Source organism: Motacilla alba, chromosome 6 (genome assembly GCF_015832195.1).
Source record: "Motacilla alba alba isolate MOTALB_02 chromosome 6, Motacilla_alba_V1.0_pri, whole genome shotgun sequence".
Lineage (NCBI taxonomy): Eukaryota > Metazoa > Chordata > Aves > Passeriformes > Motacillidae > Motacilla > Motacilla alba.
The window spans coordinates 20,356,285-20,380,681 of NC_052021.1; the positions used below are offsets into that span (position 1 = coordinate 20,356,285).

General features: G+C 39.6%; 1 protein-coding gene across 5 annotated transcripts in view; it reads right to left on the reverse strand.

Annotated features, from left to right (window-relative positions):
• The window catches only part of EXOC6 (exocyst complex component 6), an 87,943-nt gene extending 64,030 nt beyond the window's left edge, over positions 1–23,913 (reverse strand). For 3 of the 5 annotated variants that reach the window (XM_038139963.1, XM_038139962.1, XM_038139967.1), the window contains exons 1-5: positions 21,515–23,660; positions 2,848–3,019; positions 1,510–1,557; positions 1,302–1,392; positions 349–394 (exon numbers count right to left, since the gene is read on the reverse strand). In XM_038139963.1, coding sequence (XP_037995891.1) covers positions 349–394; positions 1,302–1,392; positions 1,510–1,557; positions 2,848–3,019; positions 21,515–21,834 — 677 coding nt within the window. In that variant the 5' untranslated portion in view covers positions 21,835–23,660. Of the gene's footprint in view, positions 1–348; positions 395–1,301; positions 1,393–1,509; positions 1,558–2,847; positions 3,020–21,514; positions 23,661–23,689 lie in introns of those variants that run through there. The other 2 variants (XM_038139966.1, XM_038139964.1) reach the window with 1 other exon arrangement.
• Between the last annotated feature and the right edge of the window lie 484 nt (positions 23,914–24,397).

The following is a 24,397-nucleotide window of genomic DNA, read 5'->3' on the forward strand; positions in this document are numbered from 1 at the left end:
TGTACTCTGAAAGACTTTCAGTTGCTAAGGATCTTCTTTTTCTTGCTTCTTAAAGTGCTTTAAGTAATAAAAACCAGTAAACTTCATTTCATATTTTATAATCATAATTTCACTACATGTCATACCCATTTAAGTAAGCATTATTTCTCATGGCAATCACTGAGGTCCTAGAAGTTCTTTAAAACATTTTCAAATGTTCTTAAAATACAGACCAGTGTCAGGAAACAAAGACTACACATATACCAAGGTACAGATTAAGAGCACTTACTTGTCTACAAACGTGTTTGCTATTCTGTCGATTTACTTACAAATGTTACATTTTTTTCTCATAGAAATAAGTTTACTCACCTTTTTACACTCATCTGTTCTTTTAGTTTGCTGTACATTTCCAGCACTGCATAAAAGCAAGCAGATTAACTTGTGAGTCTTATTGTGGCTTTAGTTAATAAAAGAGGAAAATATGTACTGTAAAGGGCAAAATTAGAAATAGAAAAGGATGTGCTACATTTACCTTATTTAATTCCTACTGTAGCCTAAATGTGATAAACCTAGCATAAAATATTCTAGAATGCAGCTAAAATGGAAAACAATAACTGAACTCTTAACAGCTTTTAAATTAAAAAGTATTAAGATTAACAAAACAGTCAACACTATACATATCAAACATATTCATTCACTTACTACATGCCACAACCTAATCTGCATTACCAGTCCATGGCCTGTCTCCATAAAAAGGCAACAGTACCACCTACTGTACTCAGAACATGTCAACAAGAAGACTTCACAAAGAAAAATTCTCAAATCTACTTTGCACAAATATGACAAACAGGATAAAACCCTCATGGAGCTGTGTGCAATCCTACAATATTACCTTCCTGAAACAACATTTAGAGCCCTTTTGTTTATTTCAAAACACCTGCAGTGACACAGAGCTGAAAGTACAATGTTGAAAGGGCATCATTAGTATTTTCCCCACTGTTCAAACACTAAAACCCACCCTCTCAAGCAACAAATTGTTTACCACATTAAAAATATTAGTTCAGTCAAAGCTGTACGTGGCTACATGGTTTGCACCATTTAAATGTCTCACTGTCTTCTGACATTGTCACAGTTGCTCTGTGTCAAATATTGCAAGAGACATGGAACCTTCATGACATCTTTTAAAAACCTATTATTTTTTTTCATTAAACTGGATGTTACAGGACCAGAACTTAAAAAAAAAAAAACAGAAGACTTTTCCTTTTGGCTATTGTGACTTACTTTATTTAATTTGCCATCATATTTCACTGTAGGTCACTCACCTGGAAGACACAATTGTAGTTTTTCCACAACCGTTGTAATATTCCGCTGTTGAACTCTACATCGGATGATCTCCTCTGTTTGGGCTATCACCTTAAAGGTTTTTTTTTAAAAAAAAAAAAGGAAAGAAAATCACACTTAAATTATGCAAATAAATTTATTTGGCTACAAATATTCATAATGTCCATATAGGAAGCATCATTTTCTCACCTCTTTCCCAGCATCCTGAAGCCTTCGGTTGGTATCAGTAACTTGGACCTTAAAAATAATTTCACCTTTGTTAGACAAATATGCATATATTGCCCTGATGTGACTGCTCACCCTTGTAATCAGATCATGCTTCCTGAGAAACTTAGAACAAAGAAATGCAAATTCAAATTAACTCTACAGCTTGAACTTGAACTTTTGATCGCAAAGGGCTTTTGTTAAATTCAATTACTTATGACAGTTCTTTCTAACAGATTCTGTGGCAAACTTCTCAAATTTACTTGGGATTTTTGAACTTTCCTTGTTTCTGTAGGTCTGTCAAACAATTCAAATCATTGACCCAATTGACCACTGGTCCCTTTTTGATAACCTCAATGAGCTCTATGGGCCATTCATTGTCTGTAAGAAATGGTGATTGCATTTTATGGTAATTAAACATTCATACTTTGCTGAATGCAAACACTGGGTGGTTGATTAACATCAAACGTGGAAATCTCCAAACCACAGCAACATTTTAATGCTGCAGGTGCAGGCAAAGCTCAACCTCAGATTTTCCCACATAGTAAGTGACTCATTAGGTCATCATAATAAGGAAGCACATTCTAGTTTATTAAAAATCTCATTAATTTCTGAACAAAGATGCTCAATGACCTCATTGATGCTGTATTTGGTCTCTTGTTATCTGAATATCCTTTATATAATGGTCTTCTAATCATAACCTCTGATGAACTATGCTCATTCTGTCTGGTGTGCATATTTTGCTCTCAAAAGTGTAAGGAGAGCTAAAAGGGACGGATCTCATAATTCACTATTCTGCATTCTGATCTGTGAGGAAATCTTGGTTCTCATATATCATGAAAACTACTAACATCACCTACTCTCCTGCTCATTACAAAGTAAAGAACAGAGTTTTTTTCCGTGCATAATTATGGTATTTTTAGTTTTCTAATAAGGACATTAAATTCTTCTAAGGTCTGACATATAAAAATATGATTAGGAAAAGACCTATTTAAGAAATAATGTGTTTAGCATTTGTTGTCCTTCACCTTCTGAGAAAGCCTTTAAAAAAAGGCAAAATAATTTGATAGCATTTTCTGAAAACATACATTTAAAAAAAATCAAAATGAGATTTAATAAAATATTCAGCTTTGTAAATATAAACTACTTTATCAGGAAAAATGGCTCTAATCACAAATCCTGTTCAATTCACTTGTAAAAAATTACTACAAACATCACAGTGCATGTGATAAACACTAAATTAATCTTCCGTAGAAGAGTCCAGTTCCTTCTTTTAGATTTAAAGACAATGACATAGGAAACACTGAAAAACTTGTTTCTTACCTTTAGTTTTTCTGCATCAGCCCTAACTTTAAGAAGTTCTGTAATAGCATCCACAAAGCCCTGATGGTGAAAATTGCACATCTTTTCTATCTCCCTGTCATGGTTACGTATGCAGGCATCAAGTTTTTCCATAAACTTCTGATGTGCATTTGGTTGGTCATCATATACAGACCTATTAAATCCAAATAAGAAAATAAAAGTTTACTTTTTTCCCCAGTTGAAAATAGCATGTAAGCAACCATCTTTATTGAAACCTATCTCTCTTAACAAGAAAATAAAAGCAAGCAAACTTGATGTTAGTGGCATCTTTTGGTGGATCCACTCCATCAAAATCGGCATTAAAGAAAAGATGGCACAAAACCGAGAACTGATGGCACAAAACCCAGCCCTTATGGCATTAATCCAGGTGCTTAACCAGTTACATCATGGTTGACCTGAGCCTCACTGGTCTGCTATTTATGCCCTAATGCTCAAATATGGGTACAAAAGAATCAGTTTCTCCAACCACCTCAAATAGCATGGATCGCTTTTCCACCAAATTCCACTCTTTGCTAAATATAAAGAAGTGCAAACATACAAATTTGCTTTCCTGGTATTCCTAACAGCAGAGTTATCCAACTCAATCAGGCTCGGGTGCCTCCAGCCGGAATGACCGGAGCACCGCGCGGCAGCAGCCGGACCCTGGCAAAGGCAATCCCCAAGGCTCCGTCCTCGCCTGCCCACACCCAACAGCTCCCAAGGCAAAACCACGACGTGCACACACCTAAGGCTGCCTCCTCCACAGCACCAAACTGTCAGGAAGGGCTAGAATCAGGTCTTCTGGCTTACTTTACGAATTCTCAAATAGTTCACTTAGAACTCCAGCAGGAAACATGACTTGGAAGAAATTACTGGTGTAGTTTGTTAAGCAGCATCAGAAACAGAAATCTGCATGGAAAAATGCTTGAGCATGAGAAGGAGCAAAGGAGGCAGAGGGAAATTTAAAGCTTTAGACTTCGGCAGAGTAAGCAAGAGAAGAGGTTTTACATAGGACTGTACCAAAATCAAAGGTATGGAGTCTCCCAACAAAGGCAAGGTAGAGACAGTTCCAAAAATTGATTAATAATTTGATGCAGCAACAACAGCAAAGGTTGGTAGTTTTGAAGTAGCTTTTCACATAGAATGAGAGCAGCAATATGAGGATGATTTAATCATACATATACAAACACATTTGTACTGCAAACTACAAGTGTTAAAAAAAAGTTATTAAAAATTTTTAAATTGCTTTTTTAGCCACTGGCTTCCTTTCATTATAAAGGAAATTATAAAGTTTTCTCCAGATATTTACAAGGAAAAGTTGATTAAGAAAAAAATTTTTAAAAATATTAACATGAATAAAACAAAAGGCTGAAATTCCAGGAGTTTGACTGTTACTTGCAGAAGTACAGTCTTTAGTTCAAGACCCAGGCAACCATGAGTCAAAGCCTCTAAAACTCTTAAGTAGTAAGAAACTACTTCCCTCCTAGTCTTCTTGGAGAAGTGTGGTTTCCCATATTCTTCAAGATTCTCTTTTCTAACCAGACATCTGAGCTCATCATCAGTGCAACAAACCTCTAGGTGAATGTCTGACAGGAATATGACCTTTCCATGAAGAAAAGGATGCAGAGGAGATTGAAAAGACTCTTGTAATATGATTCTTTATACTTTTGGAGTTCCTTTTGACCTTGTATGATATATTCAGAGAAGCAACTGAACTTAAATGACAGAAGAAAGGCAATATGCTGTCATACATGTCGAAGGAAGAAAGCCAGTTCCTTATATTCTGCTTGTTATAGATACTTATTCTGGGGGAAAATCTACTGAACAAAATTTCCAAGAATACCTCATTTTGCTTATGACAGGAAAATAAGGCTATGGTACTGAAAGCAGGTTCTTTCCTCCAAAGTGCACCAGAGGAAAAATAAGATTTTTCACCCATGAAGTTTACCCCTCACCGTTTCTACCACCACAGCTTGAAATCACAGCTGGAAGGAGCAAATGTGTGCTCATAAGTGTCTCCTCCTGAGGCTCCTGCCAGACTGCTGAAAGGGCTCCCTCAAGGCCGCCCAGGATGACTGAGCTTTAAAGGGCTGTGGTGGATGGTCATCCCCCTGGAGGACCCGCATCACCAGGGGGAAATACCACATGCAGAACCCAGCGCTGGCTGGAAGAAGCAGCATCCTGGCCTGGGAGGAAATAAAGGTGCAAGACACAGTGGGCACTGAGTCAGGCCTCATGAGGCAGCCTCATGTTCTGCATGAGAACACATAGGGACAAGCATGTGGACCATAGCACTGTCACCTGTACAGAAATGGGGAAGGGATGAGAAAAAGCTTCAATGACTGATGTGGTAGCAAATACACATTACGGTTATGTGAGTGCTGCTCCATTAAGAAAAGGGTCAGAGATGCTGGAAGCTACAGGGTGGACACAGAGGGGCATCAAACTGTCTTCAGAGTTCTTGGAGAAGAAAAAAAGATTAGGAAGACCAGATGCATCAAAGTGTCCTTACAGATATCTGGCAAGCACGAGCCTCCTCAAATTGGGCTGGACTCACTACCTATAGTGCACTGTATGCTAAAGAAAAAAAAACAAAACAAAACAAAACAAAAAAACTTTCACAGAAAAAGAAGTTCAATTTATCACTGTTTCTTCAGCCCTCTGTTTAAGAGTGGAAGAAGCCTCCAAATTTAGGTCTCCTTCCAGTGTTCTCAAAGAGAAGTGAGAAAGGAGCATCATTATCACAAAGACAGGGGACTTCTATCTATCACTACGTGCCCAAACTGTAAATTGTGTCACGTAAGCATAAAAGAAAGCAGCAGTAAAGTCAGTAAGGAAAATATAATTAAAAAGAGAATGAGACTACAAAAAGAGGGTACAAGAGGAACCACCAAACTTCCTTTACGGTAGCAATGCACTGTGGTTTTGAATTTAGTTATTGCCAGATGATTTGGGGGTATCCAATTGCTGCCTTGATAACTTTTTAATCCATTTCACATATGTGCCAAGACTTTCAGACATGTTCTTACAATACTGGCAAAAGGAAACCCTTTGCAATCAGAAGATTTCTCTTTAAAATGTTATCAAAAATTCCAGAAAGAACAGCCAGAAGTTCTGGAAGTACATCCAATGTAGTATAGGCAATACAGTTTCCACTGTTATAAAAATCTGTATTGATTATGTTTTCCTCAATATTAAGGCTGCTTATGCTTAAATTTAATCATAATAAAGAACTGGTTTTTAATCTCAGGGGTATTATCGCAATATTTAACTGAAAATAACACAGGGAGTAAATGTTCAAAATAAGGGGGAAGAAAGCAATACCGTGCACCTCCCAATACCTTAATCACAAGATTACCCTACCTTCTTAAAATAATAGTTACTGTTTTGTCTCGTACATTGTATCCTTTTCTCTAAGGATACTAATAAAATTGTGACCTATGGTTTAAGCCAGTGTTTTGACAGACCTCCCTAAAATGCACTAGTAGTATCAATTCCAAGTTAATTACATATGTAAACAGCTCCATCTTGTGGGAACAACAAATCAACGCTCGTCAGCACATGAGTGAAAAAAAACCCGAGACAGAACTGCTTGCCTTTACAGAAAGAAATCGTCAGTGTATTTAAAAACAATTCACACTTCGTATCACAACTTTCTCATCTAGGTAAGAAGAAGATGGATAAACAGGTTTATTGACTCCCTTAGGACACTGTCCTCTGAGGACACGTCACACATAGAGTTTCAGGGGCTTCAGAACAATGTCTGGCCTAAAACACCATCCTTTTTGAAAATATAAGTGTACACTGGAGAGCCAGGCCATCTTTGGCCACGGATAGAAATTAGGCTTTTTCTCAAATCTGCAAACACAACTGAGACAATACACACCTGATTTACCTGTTAGGGAAAATCACACATCATAGTTTACTTCTGATACTGAAACTCATTTTCCATACATGCACTTATTTCAAAGCTCTCTAACTAAAGTAATTGCTACCTCTTAATAATTATCTGCAAATGTACATTTCAACATATTATGACACTGCAAGAGATGCTGATAACAATTCTCCACTTTTGAGAGCTAACCTATCAAGCAGACAAATCACCAATACTGCAATATCTTGGAGAGACATGAAATTCTAAAAGCGTCCTAGAGATAATTCTTTAAAATTACAAAACAAAATTAACTGAATTTATAGCACACACAGAGTTCTGTTGGACAGCAAGTGAGGAAGAAGTAACCCTTCCAGTTTCATTTCTTCAGGAGATGACAATTACATGCAATTATGTCCACCCTAAAAATCTCCCTCTCACTGTAAATTGCTTCACATCCAGCAGTAGGAAGTGTCATTCCTAGGATACCAAAGGAATTTTTGTGTGTAACACACAGTTCTTTCAGGTTTTGTTTACATTTATACACCCCTGAATGAAGAGCCCCAAGAGCTTTATGGGCCCCTGAAGTGGATGCTGATGGTCTGAAATACAGCACAAATTTGAACTGTGTCAAACTGAAAGACATTATTAGATTTTAATAAAAATGTTTTCAAGATCTGATCTGCACAACTATAGACTACTAGTGGTTGATTCATACCATGAAACTTTGACAGGAAAGTATTTTTCTTGGTATGAGTCTTCAGACTGGATTTAAAAAAAGGAGAGAATCACTAATGTTGCAGACAGAAGTTTATATTTGATTTTGGCACCCAAAAAACCCAAACCAACACAACATCATCAATTTTGAATCTGGAATGAAAGAGCTTTAACTTGAGTGACTACTTAGCCACCAGTACAGCAAATCAGTGATAGGGCAGGTACTGATTTCTTTCCTAATCAACAGGACAAGCAGGGAACCTGTAAAGACCAGAAGCAGAGCTGAGCAACTTTCCTGGTAATGTGTTGCAGATATCTGTCTATATTCCCAGAACTCTGTATATAAACTGAGACTTTTAGACTTTTTTGGGTTTTTTTTTTTACTCATTCCAACAATTGGATGAGTCATATTAATGCCAGTCTAGGTAAAAACAAGCTAGTGCAGAAAGTGCTTGAAAAACACAAAAAAATAAACTAGGAGCAGTCAGAGAGTGACCTAAAGGAGCAAAACGTCTGAGTTCACTGGACACATTCTATTGCAATGGGGATATTTTTACCTTGATCTTTCTTACCAGGCAGGCTGAAGGGAGAATGACAAGCAAAAACAGATTTTAAGCTCTCAAGCAATAACAAAGGAGGATTTGCAGATATGCAACCATTTTCCAATTGAAAACAATAAAATAAGTTTACTTTATACTGTGAAAAACTTTCCTAAAACTTTTACTTTCAAAACTGAAACACAATATGAAAAACATGTATTTAATAGGTCTTCTTGATGACTTTTGTGTTTACATGCAAAAATATACTGAAGCACCAGAGGGCACCATCCTATGCACAAAAATATCACCAGTTAAGTAATCAAAAAATCTCCAGAGAACTAAAACTTAATATGCCAAGAATTCCACACAACCCTTCAAAAAATTAATATTCCAAATAAATTATCCTGAAATCATCTATCTATTCCATAATGACAACTCCATACATATACATTATCACTCTTAGTGAGTATCATAAATGTCTTCACAAATGGTTACAGGCTCCCTTTGAAATCATATTTCTGCTATCATTTCATGCAAATATTTCTGGGCATGCAATCAGGATATATGTCCTTAAATGCCTGAGAGTAGGTGGGAGTAAAAGAGGACAAGAATTTCAGCAACAAGGAGGGAAATAAAAAGTTAAAAGCAAAAAAAAAAAAAAAAATTGTATAAGCCCAAAAATTAATTTAATACATTGACTGGCAGGGCAGACAATGGAAGTGCATATAGACCACTAACTGTAAAAGGAGAGGAGCCCAAAATCATTTTTTGGAAGTTCAGCAAATACCCCAAATTTGCTTTTTCCCCCTCCTCATCTCCAGTCTAGCTCCACATCTATGGCATCTAGACCAGAAAATTACAATAATCAGACCTAAGTAAAACTTCTACTGCAGTCTTCTTATTTTACATAGAAAAATAGATTTCAAGAATAATCAGAATGGGAATGAAATGAATTTTGTCTCATATCTGTAGCAATAGTTGTAACTTTCAAAGGAGAGAAGAACTGCTCAGGAACTCAGGCGTCAGGCCAAAAAAAAAAATTAACTTGAAGAGTTTATTTTATTAAAAATAAAATCTCCATACTTTCATATGAAAACACTAATTCAGAAGATAATATGAATTCCTGGTTGGTGATAACTCTCTCACTTAAAAATCATTACTAGAACAGTCTACTAGATAAAGAAAAAAGTAATATTTAATAAATCCTATTGGAGTTTTTAAAAATTACTATTTCTTAAAGGTTTTGGGATTATTTTGTGTGTTCTTTTAAATGGGCAATGATTCAACTTCTAATTGCAATCCATATTCATGAAAGACAAATCTGAGCTTATGAAGCATTACTGTAAACTTTTTGAGAGAACAATTCTTCTAGTAATCATTTATAATAGGTTCTAGCAGCAGCAGAGACTTTTAAAACAGATCATGTATTTTAAAATAGCCAAAAAAAACATGTAGGAAAAAAAGAAAAAAGCAGCAATCTTTTTACAGGACAAAGAAACTCCTTATTAATGACTTGCCACCTTTCACCATTTTCACACCTCCCCCAAACCATCCTGCTCTGTCCCATTTCTAGGATGAATTGCAGGTTTCGCCACCCCTGCATATATTGCCACAAAGTTTTTTCATTTCCTGATTGCACAAGACATATGAAGCAATTAAAAACTGTATGTACACATTCCTTTCAGGATACTGATAACCACTCAGTAAGTGCCAATCAGTTACAGCTCCATGAATGCTGTGACAATGACAGGAATTACACGTATCTGTACAACAGCTGTACGAGTTTGACATGGAATGCAAGTCTGACCATGCAACTTCTGACCTTCAACAGAAGCTAGAGAAAAAGATCCATTTGTAGAGCTTCACATTAAGCACCATGGGGGAAAAAAATTACTAATTACTTCGATCAATTAAATGAAGGCACAAAAAAAATTCCCCCCAAACATGCATTTTTTATTCAATTTTCCAAAGTAATACTTTCAACAAAACACACACACACAAATGTACCAACTCTCAAATGAAGAAACTGTTCTTATGGATAATCATGTTTTTAGAATATGAATTCAAGAATTCATATCTTGTTACCAATGCCAATTTTGTCCTGATGCTAGAGATGCTCCCAACTAGTTCCCATACACACATTGCAAGAAGTAACTCCCTGGATGGTCTCCCTATCTCTCCTTTCATTGAAATAAAATCCCAAAATGAAACAACACCACCAAGCTGTACTAAATAAAATTCAAAAACAAAGTAATATTTACAATTCAAATATGCTTGATGAGTTCAGTGGGATCAGTGCAAGCAGAAAACACTGACATCGCAAATTAAGATTCTGCCCTTAAAACAGCCCTGTCACACTGTGACTATAACCATGGCATCCCTAACCATGATACTGTATCACACACTCCATTTGAGCTGCAATTTCACAGGAAACACTGCAGAAACTTCCTCTGTCCTACATACAATATACAAAGATATTTTCTGTTTACACAAGCTGCAAACTTCGTAGGGATTTTTCCATGGAGTAATTTCATATAGGTGGCTGCATACACCCGAAAAAGCTTTATAAAATAATGTCCAGGTGTTTCCTGTAATTCAATTGCAGTTATGGTAATAAGCACATTTCTTAAAACGTAAGCAGCCTTTCAGTGCCAGATGCTACCTATGTTCCAGTTCTACCATTCTTACTCATAATTACATCTCACCACTGTATTTAAAAGCTCACATTACATGCCAGAACAACACAGAACTCATCTACGGACTATTCAGAGAAAAGATTTTATTAATCTTAGTTTAGCTGTTATGCTTTGCTTGCCTGGTTTTCCTGGATGTGCCATTTCTGTCAATTGTTCTCACTAATAGTATCCTGTTTCTATGAGCAGGAAAGGGCCGAGTACAGTTTGTTAGTTAACATTACTTCCTATAAGCAGGGTCCTTATTCTGTAGTGGCAGCACTAGAGCACTCATTGTTCATGCTGGATAAGCAATGGATCACGCTGATGGCTGTTAATGGACATCCTCTGCAGCCAAACACCAACTGATAATCAGTACACCCAGATTTGCAATAGACTTCCTCCTTCCTGTTTTTACACTGCTGACCAAGGAGATGCCTCTTCCTGCTGAGCCTTTGTGCGACTTACTGATGTATGAAGTAAGAAACTGAAAAACAAGTGCTGCACTACCACTTTTTTCCCTAATTTTGTGTTGTAATAGTAGATAAAAAGGCAGCAAAGGAAACGGCAGCTTCGCTCGCTCTGGTACTGGCTATCACCACAGAATGAAGTGCCAAGTTTGGCCATCTGTTTCATATTCCCAAAGGGATACAAGTGGATGTAGTCGGAACCTATGTTATTTCATAGAATATAAAGTAGCAAAGTGAAGTCTATATAGCAGTATTTTTATCTTCCTTTAATATTCCCAGAGACTGTTACATAAATAGTTATATTTTAGGAGTAATGGATTAATCTGTAAACCAAATTGTGAGCTTTTAAGTTCTTTTAAAAAATTGATGAGATTTCTATTACACATGTACAAGAAATAACTAGGCCTCTATTACAACCTCCAGCTAATCTGTCAACTTTATCTAGAGCACTTGAGACATAATATTCAAGATAAATACACACCAATTTTTTTGGAAGAAAACAAATTTCTTATTTCAACAATCTTTTATGTCTGTTCCCAAGACATAGGAAATAGAACAGAATATTTAATGTCAGAAATGTGTAGGTTACTTATTTCAATAGGCTTTGAATATCAACACTACACAGATGTAAATACATTCTTTCAGAAATTTAAGACATTCCAGATAATACCAGAAAATACCCAGTAATTAAAAAGTTTCAAAACCAATTGAATTAAGAATGTATTCTATTCAATACAGATCAAACCAGACAATCCTTTCCTGCATCACACTCCTCTGCAAACATATAACCAAAGCATGTATTTTACAATGATTTTATACTATTCATTTTTGTTAACTCTATGAGATCACATAGCCTATACATAAAAGAATCATCATGTATTTAATTCAGGTAAAACAACAGCCTGTGCTGTATATTCTTTGCATATCTCCCAGGATTACTGAAGAAAGTAAAACATGTTTCTAAAAAAAGTCTGTTTTCAATTCAGAAGCTGAACTGAAACCCAGTGTTTCTCTCAGTTAGGAAGCCATTAAGAGTGTTGATGCAACTGACTAACTCCAATTCTCTACCTGCTTGGTGAACAAACTAAGAAAATCTGTTCATTTCTTTGCGGCTTCCTAAGTTTATGAAACATACCAGAACAAATATACAGTATAAAACAGTATCTGCTATGTTACTTTTATATTGAAATTAACTGAAAACAAAACTTGTAAGAAAACGTTCCTTCTACGAACAAAATGGGGTAAAAATCCTTCAAAGCCACTCTATGCCTAAGGAAGTGTGCAAACTGTGGAAGTCCCAAAACTTGATGGGTTAAACATTTCCTTTTGAAGCTGAAATGTCTCAAAAGTATCCCCCAGGTACATATATGACAATATATGCCTTATTAATTTTGTATTACTCTGATTCACAGGAGAATTGCAAGTTACACTCACTGCAATTTTGCAAGCAATTACTTTCCCTGAGACACAGTGAAAATCCCACTCACAGTATTAGAACTGAACACTTTTCTCATGCTATATTAAAAAAAAAATCCCCAGTGTCTTTTAGGTCCTCTCTGTCCAATCCCATGTCTTTCTGTCAAGGCTGATGCACTCTAAAATCTGTTTCCTTCCTTCTTAATACCTCTGTCAGTGATTAAGTTCCCCACTAGTTTGCTATTACTGGCAAAGGTTGAGATATGGGAAGGGCTTCAGCCAGGCTCCAAGAGAGATCATTAACTCCTTCCTGCACAGGAAGGACCCAGTTTTTCAGGAGTAGATAGTTCTGTACTATATAAGATGAGGAAAAGATGCATTGTTGAAAATACTTCATCAAGCTGAGCCTCAAAGTGAACTGTTATTGTTATACCAAGCTCTGCAGTGACAGGGATTAGGTTTGGGCATTTCAAGCATCACCAGAAAATAGCCAGAAAGACTAGCCACAGCTGGATTTTACAACTAGCCACAGCAAGCCCTTCAGAAAGATAAAATCTCATATGATTACCTGATGCTGATGAAAAGCTAGGACTGTATTTCTGAATGAGTTAGTACTTAATAGTTTACTACAACCCATAAAAATAGTTTCCTATTTGCAAATCCTTTTCTGGCATCATCTTAAAAGCATTATCCAAGACATATTAATCCTCTTCAATTTGAATGAGCTCATTTTAGTAGTATAATACATAAAATGCAACATGACAAAACCTGCCAATACACCAGCACTTACCAGTCAAAACCAGACTTATATTTAACTGAATTATGCTTGGGCTCCTCAGGTAGATAGCAATGGTTCAGCCACACACAAAGAAAGGTGGAGCACAGGCTATGCTGTTGGCTTTCCAAAAAAATCCACAAGGAAGTAAGCACCCATGTGACTGGCATTTGAGAAGGATGTAAAATATGCACTTCCTATGCACATGGCAGGTCCAAAATCTGGGTCACCAGACACTGAATAAAATCAGCTTGATGAACAAATCAATGAAGAGATGACAGTAACAAGAACTGGCTTTTCTGAATTTAACTGATGTAAGAGTACACAAGCATAAGCCATTCATATGAAGAGAAGGCAGAATTTAGATGAAACAATGACACAAACTGCATAAAACTTCTATTAAGTACACTATTCTGAGGATGATATATCAGATGATTCCCTCATTTTAAAAGCTTTAATGTATTTTGAAATTGGTTTCCTAAACACTGGGACAATTTCAAGTTCTTTGGTAATGCCTGTGAAATTGGAGAGAGCTGTTTCAGAACAATTCACACAGGTTACTAGTTAGGTTAAAGCTTCACTTGGCAGTTGCCCATTTGGAAAGCACTGCAAGAACTGAGTCAGAAGCTGATGTGTGAACAATTAAAAGATCAAGATAACCTGATTTGCAGACACATATTTCATGACAAACTTAATCAGCATCGAACCTAAAGATTTTTTTCAAAACAAAAAAATTGCAGTGCAGATATGATTACCTGCAAACAGTTTCAGGCTTTATAAAAACTTGAAAAGTAATATGTTGAAACTTGCAGCAATGCAAGTGATTCCTTATAAAACACTTTTGCTGCCAATGGCAAATCTGACCAGGCTAAAGAAAAATAAGAACTGCAGTTCTGCTGCTGTATGCCAGATTAATCAGTCTACAGCATACACTCTCCATATGCCCTTTTGACTCTATATAATGGATTGGGCAATAAAAAAATATTGCTCCTTCATAGCAATATACATTACATAGACAGTTACTTTATCTGACTGTTGTCTTTCAATTTAAGTACTTGGAATACCATCAAATCCTACACCAAGTAACAAAAGCTGTAACTGACACTACAAGCAATCCTCTATTTTTTTAGGTTCCACAGCAAGCAGGTCATTCTCCTTACTCCATAACAATCCATTTACAAAACAGAAATTAGCTATTATAATAAAGATAAATTGATATATAAATATATATGCTGGTTTGAGCTGGGGTAGAGTTAATTTTCTTCACAGTGGCTGGTATGGGGCTGTGTTTTGGATTTGTGCTGCACACAGGGCTGATAATACAGAGATGTTGTTGTCATTGCTGAGCAGGGCTCACACAGAGCCAAGCCCTTTTGTGCTGCCATGCTGGCCAGGAGGCTGGGGGGAGACACAGCCAGGACAGGTGACCCCAACTGACCAAAGGGCTGGTCCAGAGCAGATGGCATCATGCTCAGTACATAAAGTGGGGGAACAAGGAGGAAGGGAGACATTTGGAGTGATGACATTTTGCAACAATAACCCCCTGCAGTGCTACAGGCTGGGGACAGAGTTGCTGGACAGTGCCCAGGCAGAAAGGGACCTGGGGGTCGACAGCCAAGTGAACATGAGCCAGCAGTGTGCCCCGGTGGCCAAGAAGGCCAATGGCCCTGGCCTGTTTCAGGAACAGCGTGGCCAGCAGGAGCAGGGAGGTCATCCTTCCCCTGTACTCGGCACTGCTTAGGCCACACCTTGAGAGCAGTGTCCAGCTCTGGCCCCTCAGTTTGGGAAGGGCGTTGGGACACTCGAGCACGTCCAGAGGAGGCAGCGAGGCTGGAGAGGGGCTGGGAACACAAACCCTGTGAGGAATGACTGAGGGAGCTGGGGGTGTTTAGCCTGGAGAAAAGGAGGCTCAGGGGAGACCTTATCACTCTCTACAGCTCCCTGAATGGTGCTTGTAGTCAGGTGGGAGTTGGTCTCTTTCTCCAGGCAGCAACTGACAGAACCAGAGGACACGGTCTTAAGCTGCACCAGGGGAAGTTTATTAGAGACACAGAAAAAATTCTTCACTGAAAGAGTGACTGGGCACTGGAATTGTCAGTCTAGAGAGGTAGGGGAGTCATTGTCCCTGGATGTGTTTAAAAAAGAGACTGGATGTGGCACTTAGTGCCATGGTTTAGTTAATGAGGAGGTGTTAGGTCATAGGTTGGACTCAATGATCTCAAAGGTCTTTTCCAACCTAGTTCGTTCAGTGATTCTGTATTTCAGAGTAACTACTACTTGTGATGAGGTCCTGCTTGTCATGGGCATGACTGAACACCTGTCTCCCCATGGGATGCAGTGAATTCAGTCCTTGCTTTGCTTGTGTGTGCAGCCTTTGCTTCCCCAAGTAAACTGTTTTCACCCCAGCCCACAAGTTTTCCAGCTGCTACCCTTCTGATTCTCTCCCCCATGCTGCAGGCGGGGGAGTGAACGAGCACATTTGTGGGCTTGGCTGCTGGCTGGGGTTGAACCACAACAGTATACATGAAAGTACAGTCCTGATCCAAAAGAGACCACAGCTATCACACAAGGAACTTCCAGTTCTTTGGGGCTACTTTGTAACTTCCATCTGAAAGGGAGCCAGGAATGAAATGCATTAACTTGAAAATTAAGAAGGGCTTGAAGACAGACCATTAATAAAGATAAGGTCTACTGATTTTCAAACCAATAGCTTACAATTGTGTAAAAGATTGCCCTACCATTTGAAATCAAAATATATGATCAAACCATTACAATTCTCATCTAAAGCACTGCCTGATCATCTTAGAGTACTCTTAAATCTGCTCTATATTTAAAACAAGACTAAGCTATAGACAAAAATGCTAATTGCTGGCTCATGCTCCAAAATCAAAATAATGAAAACACTGAAAAATTACTTTAGACAATCCTACCAGACAAGTAAGACCACAGGAGAAAAATGAAGGCAACCACATTTTATTGGATAACCACATCACAAATCCCAACAGACCATAGGCAGAAAAAGTATTTCCCTGCCTGCAATTGTGTTTGACAGCAAATTGCTGTCAAATCTTTCCACATTTTCAGATTTCAGTCCTACTGCCTATGTTACCACTTACTAACTGTGGTAGTAAGTGCTGAAGACACAGAATCACATACCTAAATCATGCCTCCAGGTAACTGTAACATACACTTTCAGTAAAACTGAAGTTACATAACATTTAGGCACTTTGCTCAATTTGCTTTGGACAGGCCCCCTCAATGAATACAAGAATATCTCCAAAATACAAATTACAGAAATTACAGACCCCAGTCTGGGCAAAGCACCTGCAGTTGCAAAGTGTACCACAACTTTTTTTACCACAGTAAAGCATCAGAATTAGACTCTCACTCCGTATCTCTAACTGTGAATTTTCTTAGGACCTTGATCAGTAAAGGACATAACAGCTTATTTTGCTAATGATGCCTTACTAAAGTTTACCTTTCACATTTGGCTTTTCTGCAACACAAGGACAGAGGTTCAGAATGAACAGCTATCAATTTGTTTTAACACTTCAGCCAAACTTATTTATGATGTCTGACCTCCAAACTCTGCTTAACCTAAATGAGAAAAACGCAGCACTATACAGAAAGGATTTTGCTTTGCAGTCTCAGCTCAGTGCTGCTTTTACCAGAGCAATGCAGTCCTAGATCAGTGGAAGGTGACTGCAGCATACTGCAGCATCAGACAGAAATGCATCAACTGAATGGTGCTTGTGGGTGTGATTTCTTCAGCCAGAGACAACAGGACAGCGAAATGTCTTCATAGGAGGCTCTCTAAGAACTCTTCAAAGACATTTCATGGCCAGCACAACTTAGAGCAACCTACAAGATGCTCCAACATCTACCAGGCAATGGCTTTGTGAAGACACATTCCAGGAAGAGAGAATTGAATTAAAGGCATTTTTACACTGACTTTTGAGGAGCACTTTCCAAGCTGTGATTGTCAGTTAAAGCTACAGAGTACATTCTGCTTATAGGTAGATACATCAAGAGACACAGCACCTCCTTATCAATTTCACCTTAGCAACAGAATTTCCATTATCAAATCCCCCACAGTTTTTATACTTAATTTTATTTTTGTTCAGTCAATGGATTGTGGGCATGGAGGTCTCCCCTGACAGACTGTGTATGGGAACCACAGAACACTGCAGACTTAGTGATGCAAAGCTCACAAGATGAAGTGTTTAGAGAAAGTCTATCATATGCTTATGAAATATTTTGCCAAGCTACAGTTTAAGAGTTAATTCATCTTTAAAAAAAAAAAAAAAAAAAAGCTTTGTAATACTACACACTACTACAGACTCAAAGAAACTCATGTCTATAGTACACAGGGCACTGGCAAAACAACTTCTACTGTCAAGTTCCACGTTGACCTTTTTCAACCAACCATACACTAACCATCAAATCAGGTCAATTATTGTCTTCTGAAGAGAGTTTGTCTTACTAGCTACCACAGCATGTCCAACTGACTATTCAAGAAGTGTTAAAACACAGAGTTCAGTGAGGGCCTTAAGTTTTTTGTTATTAAGTTTCTGATTTTCTGTTGTTGTTGAGAGGATTACGGGAATTGCTTTTCTTTGTCTTCTTCCACTTCCTTTCTAAAGATTAGAAATGAGATAGCTATCCCTGAGAGAAGCTCAAAAGTATGTATGCAACATGAATTATATGATACTAATATGTTCTATAAAAAGGTGAGAGTGATGAGCCTTTAACAACTTTTGTCATTAATCTTATTTTGTTAGCCATTAAAGCCAAAAAGATGCTGATAAAAGCTTCACAGAGTCTGATGAAAAAAAAAAAATAATCCTGGCTTGCTATAGACACAGTCTGCCTACTTAATGAAAGGCATGTTGGCTTAGGTCTCATTTATAATGATTCAGCATGTGTTAGTGAATTTAGAGATGCAAGTAAAATAACAGCAAATTTAAATCAGTAAATTCATCCAGTTAAAATCTAAAAAGAAAATTAATTTCATCCAATACAATCTCTTCCTCTCTTGAGATCCAGGGCAGTCTTTAGGAGCTAACTCTCCTAAACAGTAAATAATCCCAACTGCACTAGCTGTATGCTGATTGCTCCTATGAAGGACCTGCATTTCACATTCCTCTTTATGGGTAGATCTCAGCAGTAGAAAATCACATGCAGAATCAGTCTATATGTTGTTCCTTACCAGTAAATTATACAAAAAACAAGTATATAATAATGTTTACATCAATATATATCATATATATTATATTTATATCAATATATATTATATATATATCAATAAATGCTATTATTTTTTGTATCATAAAAACAAGTGCTGCCACTCTTATAGCAGGATAGGAAACAGTACCCTGGCAGGAACAGCTATACCCAACCAGCAAGCAAAACACTGAAGAAAAACAGGAGAAAAACGTGTTTCCATGGAATCTACATACAGCCTACAAGAAAAACGTACACTTCCTTTGTGAAGCATGGATGCACTATGAAGACATTAATATCTTGATATTAACAATTAAGGATAAGTCAGATCTTGCATATCCTACAATCTTCAGCATTTCATATTACCTCATGCTACTTATCCAAACCACTCACCTCAAGTCCCTTCTTTTGTTCTGCTATTTAAGTAGGTATGTTGGTACTTTATTTGATGTGGCAATGCTATGGATATTCTCCCAGCATTACAACCCAGAGATTACAAAAATATTCCATTTCACATAATGAAATTAATGTAATCTCAGTCATTACGTGAGACAACTGGCTTCAATAGCTTCTGTGACTGGAAATCAATGGATCGCTTCATGTTGTAGCCTTATGCAACTGCACGTAGAATTACTCAACTCATTTCTTTGATTCACATTGTTTAGCAAGTAAAAACCTAGATCTCATGCAGAAAATAATGCTCCATTTTACATTCATGCTTCTTTCATTGAAATAGATCTCGTAATTTGATGTGGGATTTCAGACTTTTCAGTTTCACACAGCAATTCACAAATTGTAACAGAGAGCTGAGCAGACAGCTCAAGTATGGATCTTAAATGCTGCTGTTCTTAGGGAGTAGAAGCATACTTCTGTGATGTTTGCTGGACTTCTTTCAAAACACTCAGCCAGGTGTAACCACTCTTTCACCTAATTTTTTTTATTTATAATTGAACACTAGGGTTAAATCAGACCAATATCCACTTTTTCCCTAAAAATCCTGAAAGTCAGCAATGCAGAATTCCCTTACTGGAAAATCAGTGATAGGATAGAAACACACAAAAAATAAGAAATTAAGTTTTGTATTTATAAAGACATCAGCACATTTTAAATGCTTAATATGAATAAGAGATTCATATAGTCCCTTCACCATCCACACCTGTGGATGCCTTCTTCTGCTGCGTAGCCTAATACTCTGTTTGCCCTTTCTACAGGCTATTCTGATTTAAGCTCTACACTGAAGATGGTGGCGAAACTGCAATTACATTTAATATTTTGTTGTGGTTTTTGGCAGACATCAGCTTCAACCTGCCTGGGCTTGTTAAATGGTTAACATGGTGAAACTGCCTCCAGGGACAACTCAAATCTGAAAGCATCCCAGCTACTTTCCATCAGCCTAAGCCCACAGACTCTCACAGGTGAGACTCCTTGTAACGCTCAGCTTCAGCATCTCCACACTGTATTCCCAACAGCAGCTGTGCTTAAGGAACATGAGGGGAGATCAGAGTGCAGTTTGCTCCAAGTTGATCTCCAAGACCAGACTGAGCCAGCAAGCAGTCCCCGTGTGATGTCTAGACGAGCCCACCATACTCCCCGCGGGGGCTCTCAGAGGATTGATTAGCCCCAGCCTCACACGAATGCCCAGACTGCCACCTCCCACACAGCTGTGGAGGATCCACTGTAGACACACGTAGCTAACCTCAAAATCAACTGCTATGATGTGCAAAATGACCCACTTGGCACGCAACAGGAATTTCTCTTCCACCAGTTCTCAGGACTGCATTCTCACCCATACAGCCCACGTTCATCCTTTCCCAGCCCTGTCCACACTGTCCAGCAGGCACCATTCCCACTGCAGGAAAAGCCAGCAGCACCACGCTCATGGCTTCGCAGCACGCTGCCACACAAACTGCCCTTTCCAGTTTTCTGCACACAGGCTCACTATATCTTTTCAAAGAGATAACATTCAAATTCACAGTTCTCTCTCCCCCGTCTGGCTAGTGCCTATGCTTTTTTTACTTCTTTCAGACATCTTTAATCGGGGAAGCACCAGCAAAGCTCCATGATGAAGATCCCCTTTCCCCTGTGCTTCCTCTATAACCCAATTCACTCTCCACAGGCCCTGCCCTTATCTCCCCAGCTCTAAGTGAAAGGTACTTCCACATTCGCCTCTAAAAGAAAAGGTTATGCAAAAGCTTTTTTCAAAACACAGGCTAAGCCATTTAGCAGTAGTGAAACTGGAGGAAAAAGACAGAAAACCAAACCACCACAGTCATGGCATACCAGAAATGCTCTACACACTGTCACATTTCCAAAGAAACTGACCAGGGTAGTAGGTTTCAGACCGCATCATTAGGGGTTGCATAGCGGAGCACTGCAACACCCCCCCACGATACGGTCTCAGCCCCGTTCTCAGCACAGAACCGGCGGTACCGGCACACCCAGGGCGCTGACTCGTGCCCAAGTACGGGCAGCAAAGCCCGGCCCTGGGTCACGGCGGGCGCCCCAAGCCCGGCCACCCGCGCGGGGCCCAGGGCCGCCCCGTCCCGAGGCCGCACTGCAGCCCCGCCGGAGCCGGGCCGTGCCCAGCTGCTTCCCCGGCTGACAATGCCAGGGAGCGGCCAGCCCGGAGCCGAGCCACGGCCGCCGCCTCCGCTCGGTCCCCCTTCCCTGTCAGAGCGCCGGCACGGCTTGACAGCCCCGCTCCCTGCCAGCGCCGCACCGGCCCCTTCCCTCCGCCCTGCAGCGCCCGGGACGGGGAGCGGCGCTCGGGCCCCCACGGAGCGGCAGCGGGGGCTGCGCGTCCCCTCCGCACCCGGCGCGGCCGCTCCCGCCTGCGGCGCTGCGGGCGGCCCCGCGCCGTCCCTGGGGAGCAGCTGTCAGGAAGCGCGGCCGGGCCCCAGGCCGGCGGGCGGGCAGGGCGTGGGAGCTTCACCCGCTGGCGGCGCCACGGCCCCCGCGCCCCGCACCTCAGGGTGGGTCCCACGCAGGCCGTGTCGGTGCTCTCGATCTCCTGCAGGATCCGATCATGCTCGGGGAGACTCTCCGCCATCTTGGATGGGAGGGACCCGGCGGCCGCGCCGCTGCGGGAGGCGCCGAGGGAGGAGCGGCCGCGGAGCCGGGCGGGGGCTGGCGGGAGCCGCCGGGGAGCGCTCGCCGGTGCGCGCGGGGCGCGGGGAGCGGGGAGGAGGGAACGGCCGGGGCCGGTGACGGGGCGGAGGTCGCGCCGAACCGCGCCCTTCGGCGTCGCACCATTTCGGCGGTGCCGGCAAAGCCCCTCCGTCCCCATGGCATCTCCGGCCGCTGGTGTCCGGCAGAGACCGCGGGCAGCTCCGTCTGCCCGGCGCCAGCCGCTGCGACCCGCGCTGTGTCAAACGAGGGACGCGCAAAGTGCGGCCCCTGTCCCGGACGGACCGGCTGCCCGCCCCGGTGCGCCGCGCTGCAGAGACGCCTTGAAGGCTTACAGGGTTCAACACCACCTTTTCCACTGAGCTAGTTCTGTTTTGGTCTGGTGGCTAGTTCATGATGTAGTCTTGTTTGATTATTATTATTTGGTTTGTTTTGATTCGACCGCTCCCGCACACGCGGACCGTGCCCGTCCCGGCAGGGAGGGAGACACCGACCCCTGAGGCGGAGGCTTTGCCGGGGTTTCTGCATTCAGGTTATGTCAGTCTTCATTCCTTCCATTCTTTACGTGATAGAAACTTGGGGGTCGGGGTAAAAATAGAACAAAACCAAGACAAAACAAAAAAAAAGTGCACCTCTATGTGCAGTCGCTTGCTGTATTTCACTAGAAACTGACATAATGTTTCCTAGTGCTTTGTACAGCAAAGCTTCATGTGTCAATGAAGGAGGAATAACCTATTTTCTATTTAAATTTTACACTTTGTGGCCTGTGGCCAGGGATTAACTAATCCTTGGGTTTTGCATGCTCAGGAGACAGGATGCACCTGCTTTCTGGGCAAAGTTATCTGCACACAAGTGGGAAGTTCGTGTAAAGCAATAGGCCAGATATGTAAAACTTCTGGGTGATGTGTAGCTACTTTTTCCAGTAAGGAACTGACAGCATTTGACAAATGTGAGTGCATCAAGGTCTACAATTGCATTTGGCATCCTTCCACTTATTATTATCAAGCCCATCATCTCTCCTGCCCTGGTGCAACTACACCTGTACATGAGTTAATAAATGGCACTGAAGATGCTGCACATATTGTCTGTGCTTGTGCCTTCATCATATTCAGTGTCAATTCAGATTGTTGATTCTCCTTCTAAATCAACAAGGACTATTCTGAATGTAGGCAAGTGCTTACAAAGTGCATAATAAAAAAAATTTAAAAAAAAGGAAAAATCCTACCACTTGGAGTATTTCCTTTAAGAAATCACTCAAATGCAGTAACAATTTTCACACATTCCTTTTTTTGCCCATCACCAAAATACTGAAGTTATAGATGGGCGCGTTTTTCAGGGTAAATTTAATTTTCTTTTTTTAGCCTGCTCGTTACTGCAACCTGACGCCTACAGTGCCAGGCAGGCTATTTTTAAAACTCTTCTACAAATACTGAAAATATACCTAGACAAATTACATTGCAATCATATATATTACTTTTTTTAAGGACAGATATGCAGAGGAATTTTTTCAGTTGCACTTTTACCAATAAACAGTTTCCATAAGCTACAAATATAAAAAAATTAAATCTTCAGACATTTAGAAATATCAACAGTAAAACCTTAAGTAGTTCTGTCTTTGGTGATTAAAACAAAAGTTGCATTTTTTAAAACCTTAAGAAGAAGAAGCGGTTAATTATTTAAAAAAGGTAGCTGTTGACTTTAAACTAAAACCACTGCCACACAAAAGAGAACATTTCCCCTTGTTTTCATTTTTAAGAGCACTTTCTTTTTCACAAATCTACAGCCATCCATCAGAAATAGATCGCTTTGTCCAGGTAAAAAGAAAGAGCAGAGTAGGTGACCTTGGTTTGTATTTTTTCACTGAGGGCCAGTCACAATGAAATGAAACTCAACTTTCTTGTAGGCTTCAGGGTCAGGAAAACAAAGTTTCTAATATATTTTGCTGACGGAAAGAACAGCTATGGAAGGAACACATCCCTCATGAAGAGCATAATACTATTTAAAAAGAAGCATACCTTAGAGTGGTTCCAAGAGGCAGCTCAAAGGACTGGATCTCAGCAAGGGCATTTTCATATTTCTGATCTTTATTTTCTTCTAGATACAATTCTGAGAGATTTGACTTGCTTTTCCTTGCCATAGAGTAGCTTAAAACTAATCTAACTTTAGGAGAGGGCTTTTATTCTTATTATTATAGTTGACTACGTGGCTCTGTAGTCAGCAAAACCAAGCATAAAAAAAAAAAGATCGTGTGCTAACCTCGTGACTCCTGAGGACTTTGTGTCCAAGAATGGTGCACAGCTGCTCTTTTCCTGTCTGCTGGTATCATTTGCCTCGTATGCACTACCCAGGCCTGCACAGTCTTTTGTGTGTGTATGTCCAATATATATTAGTCTTAACAACAAATTTCCTGCCAAAATAATATTTTTTACATCCTTGAAATAAATATTAAACCTGAAATTTAGTCATTTTGAAAACATAACTTTAAAGGAATTTCAGGCACTAGACATCAATGCTTAATTTCTCTGTGAAGTTTTATGAGATTAAAATTATTTTTAAATTATATTTTCATTTTGCTATATAAAATTTTGCACATGAGGACTTAGCTGGATTTATGAAAAAGGTTTATGGATCTCCTAAAGCAGATTAGGAAAACAGAGAAACATTTATGTTCTCATCATTTTCCTTTTCAGCATTAGTAGTTGCTACTTCTAATAACAAATTGC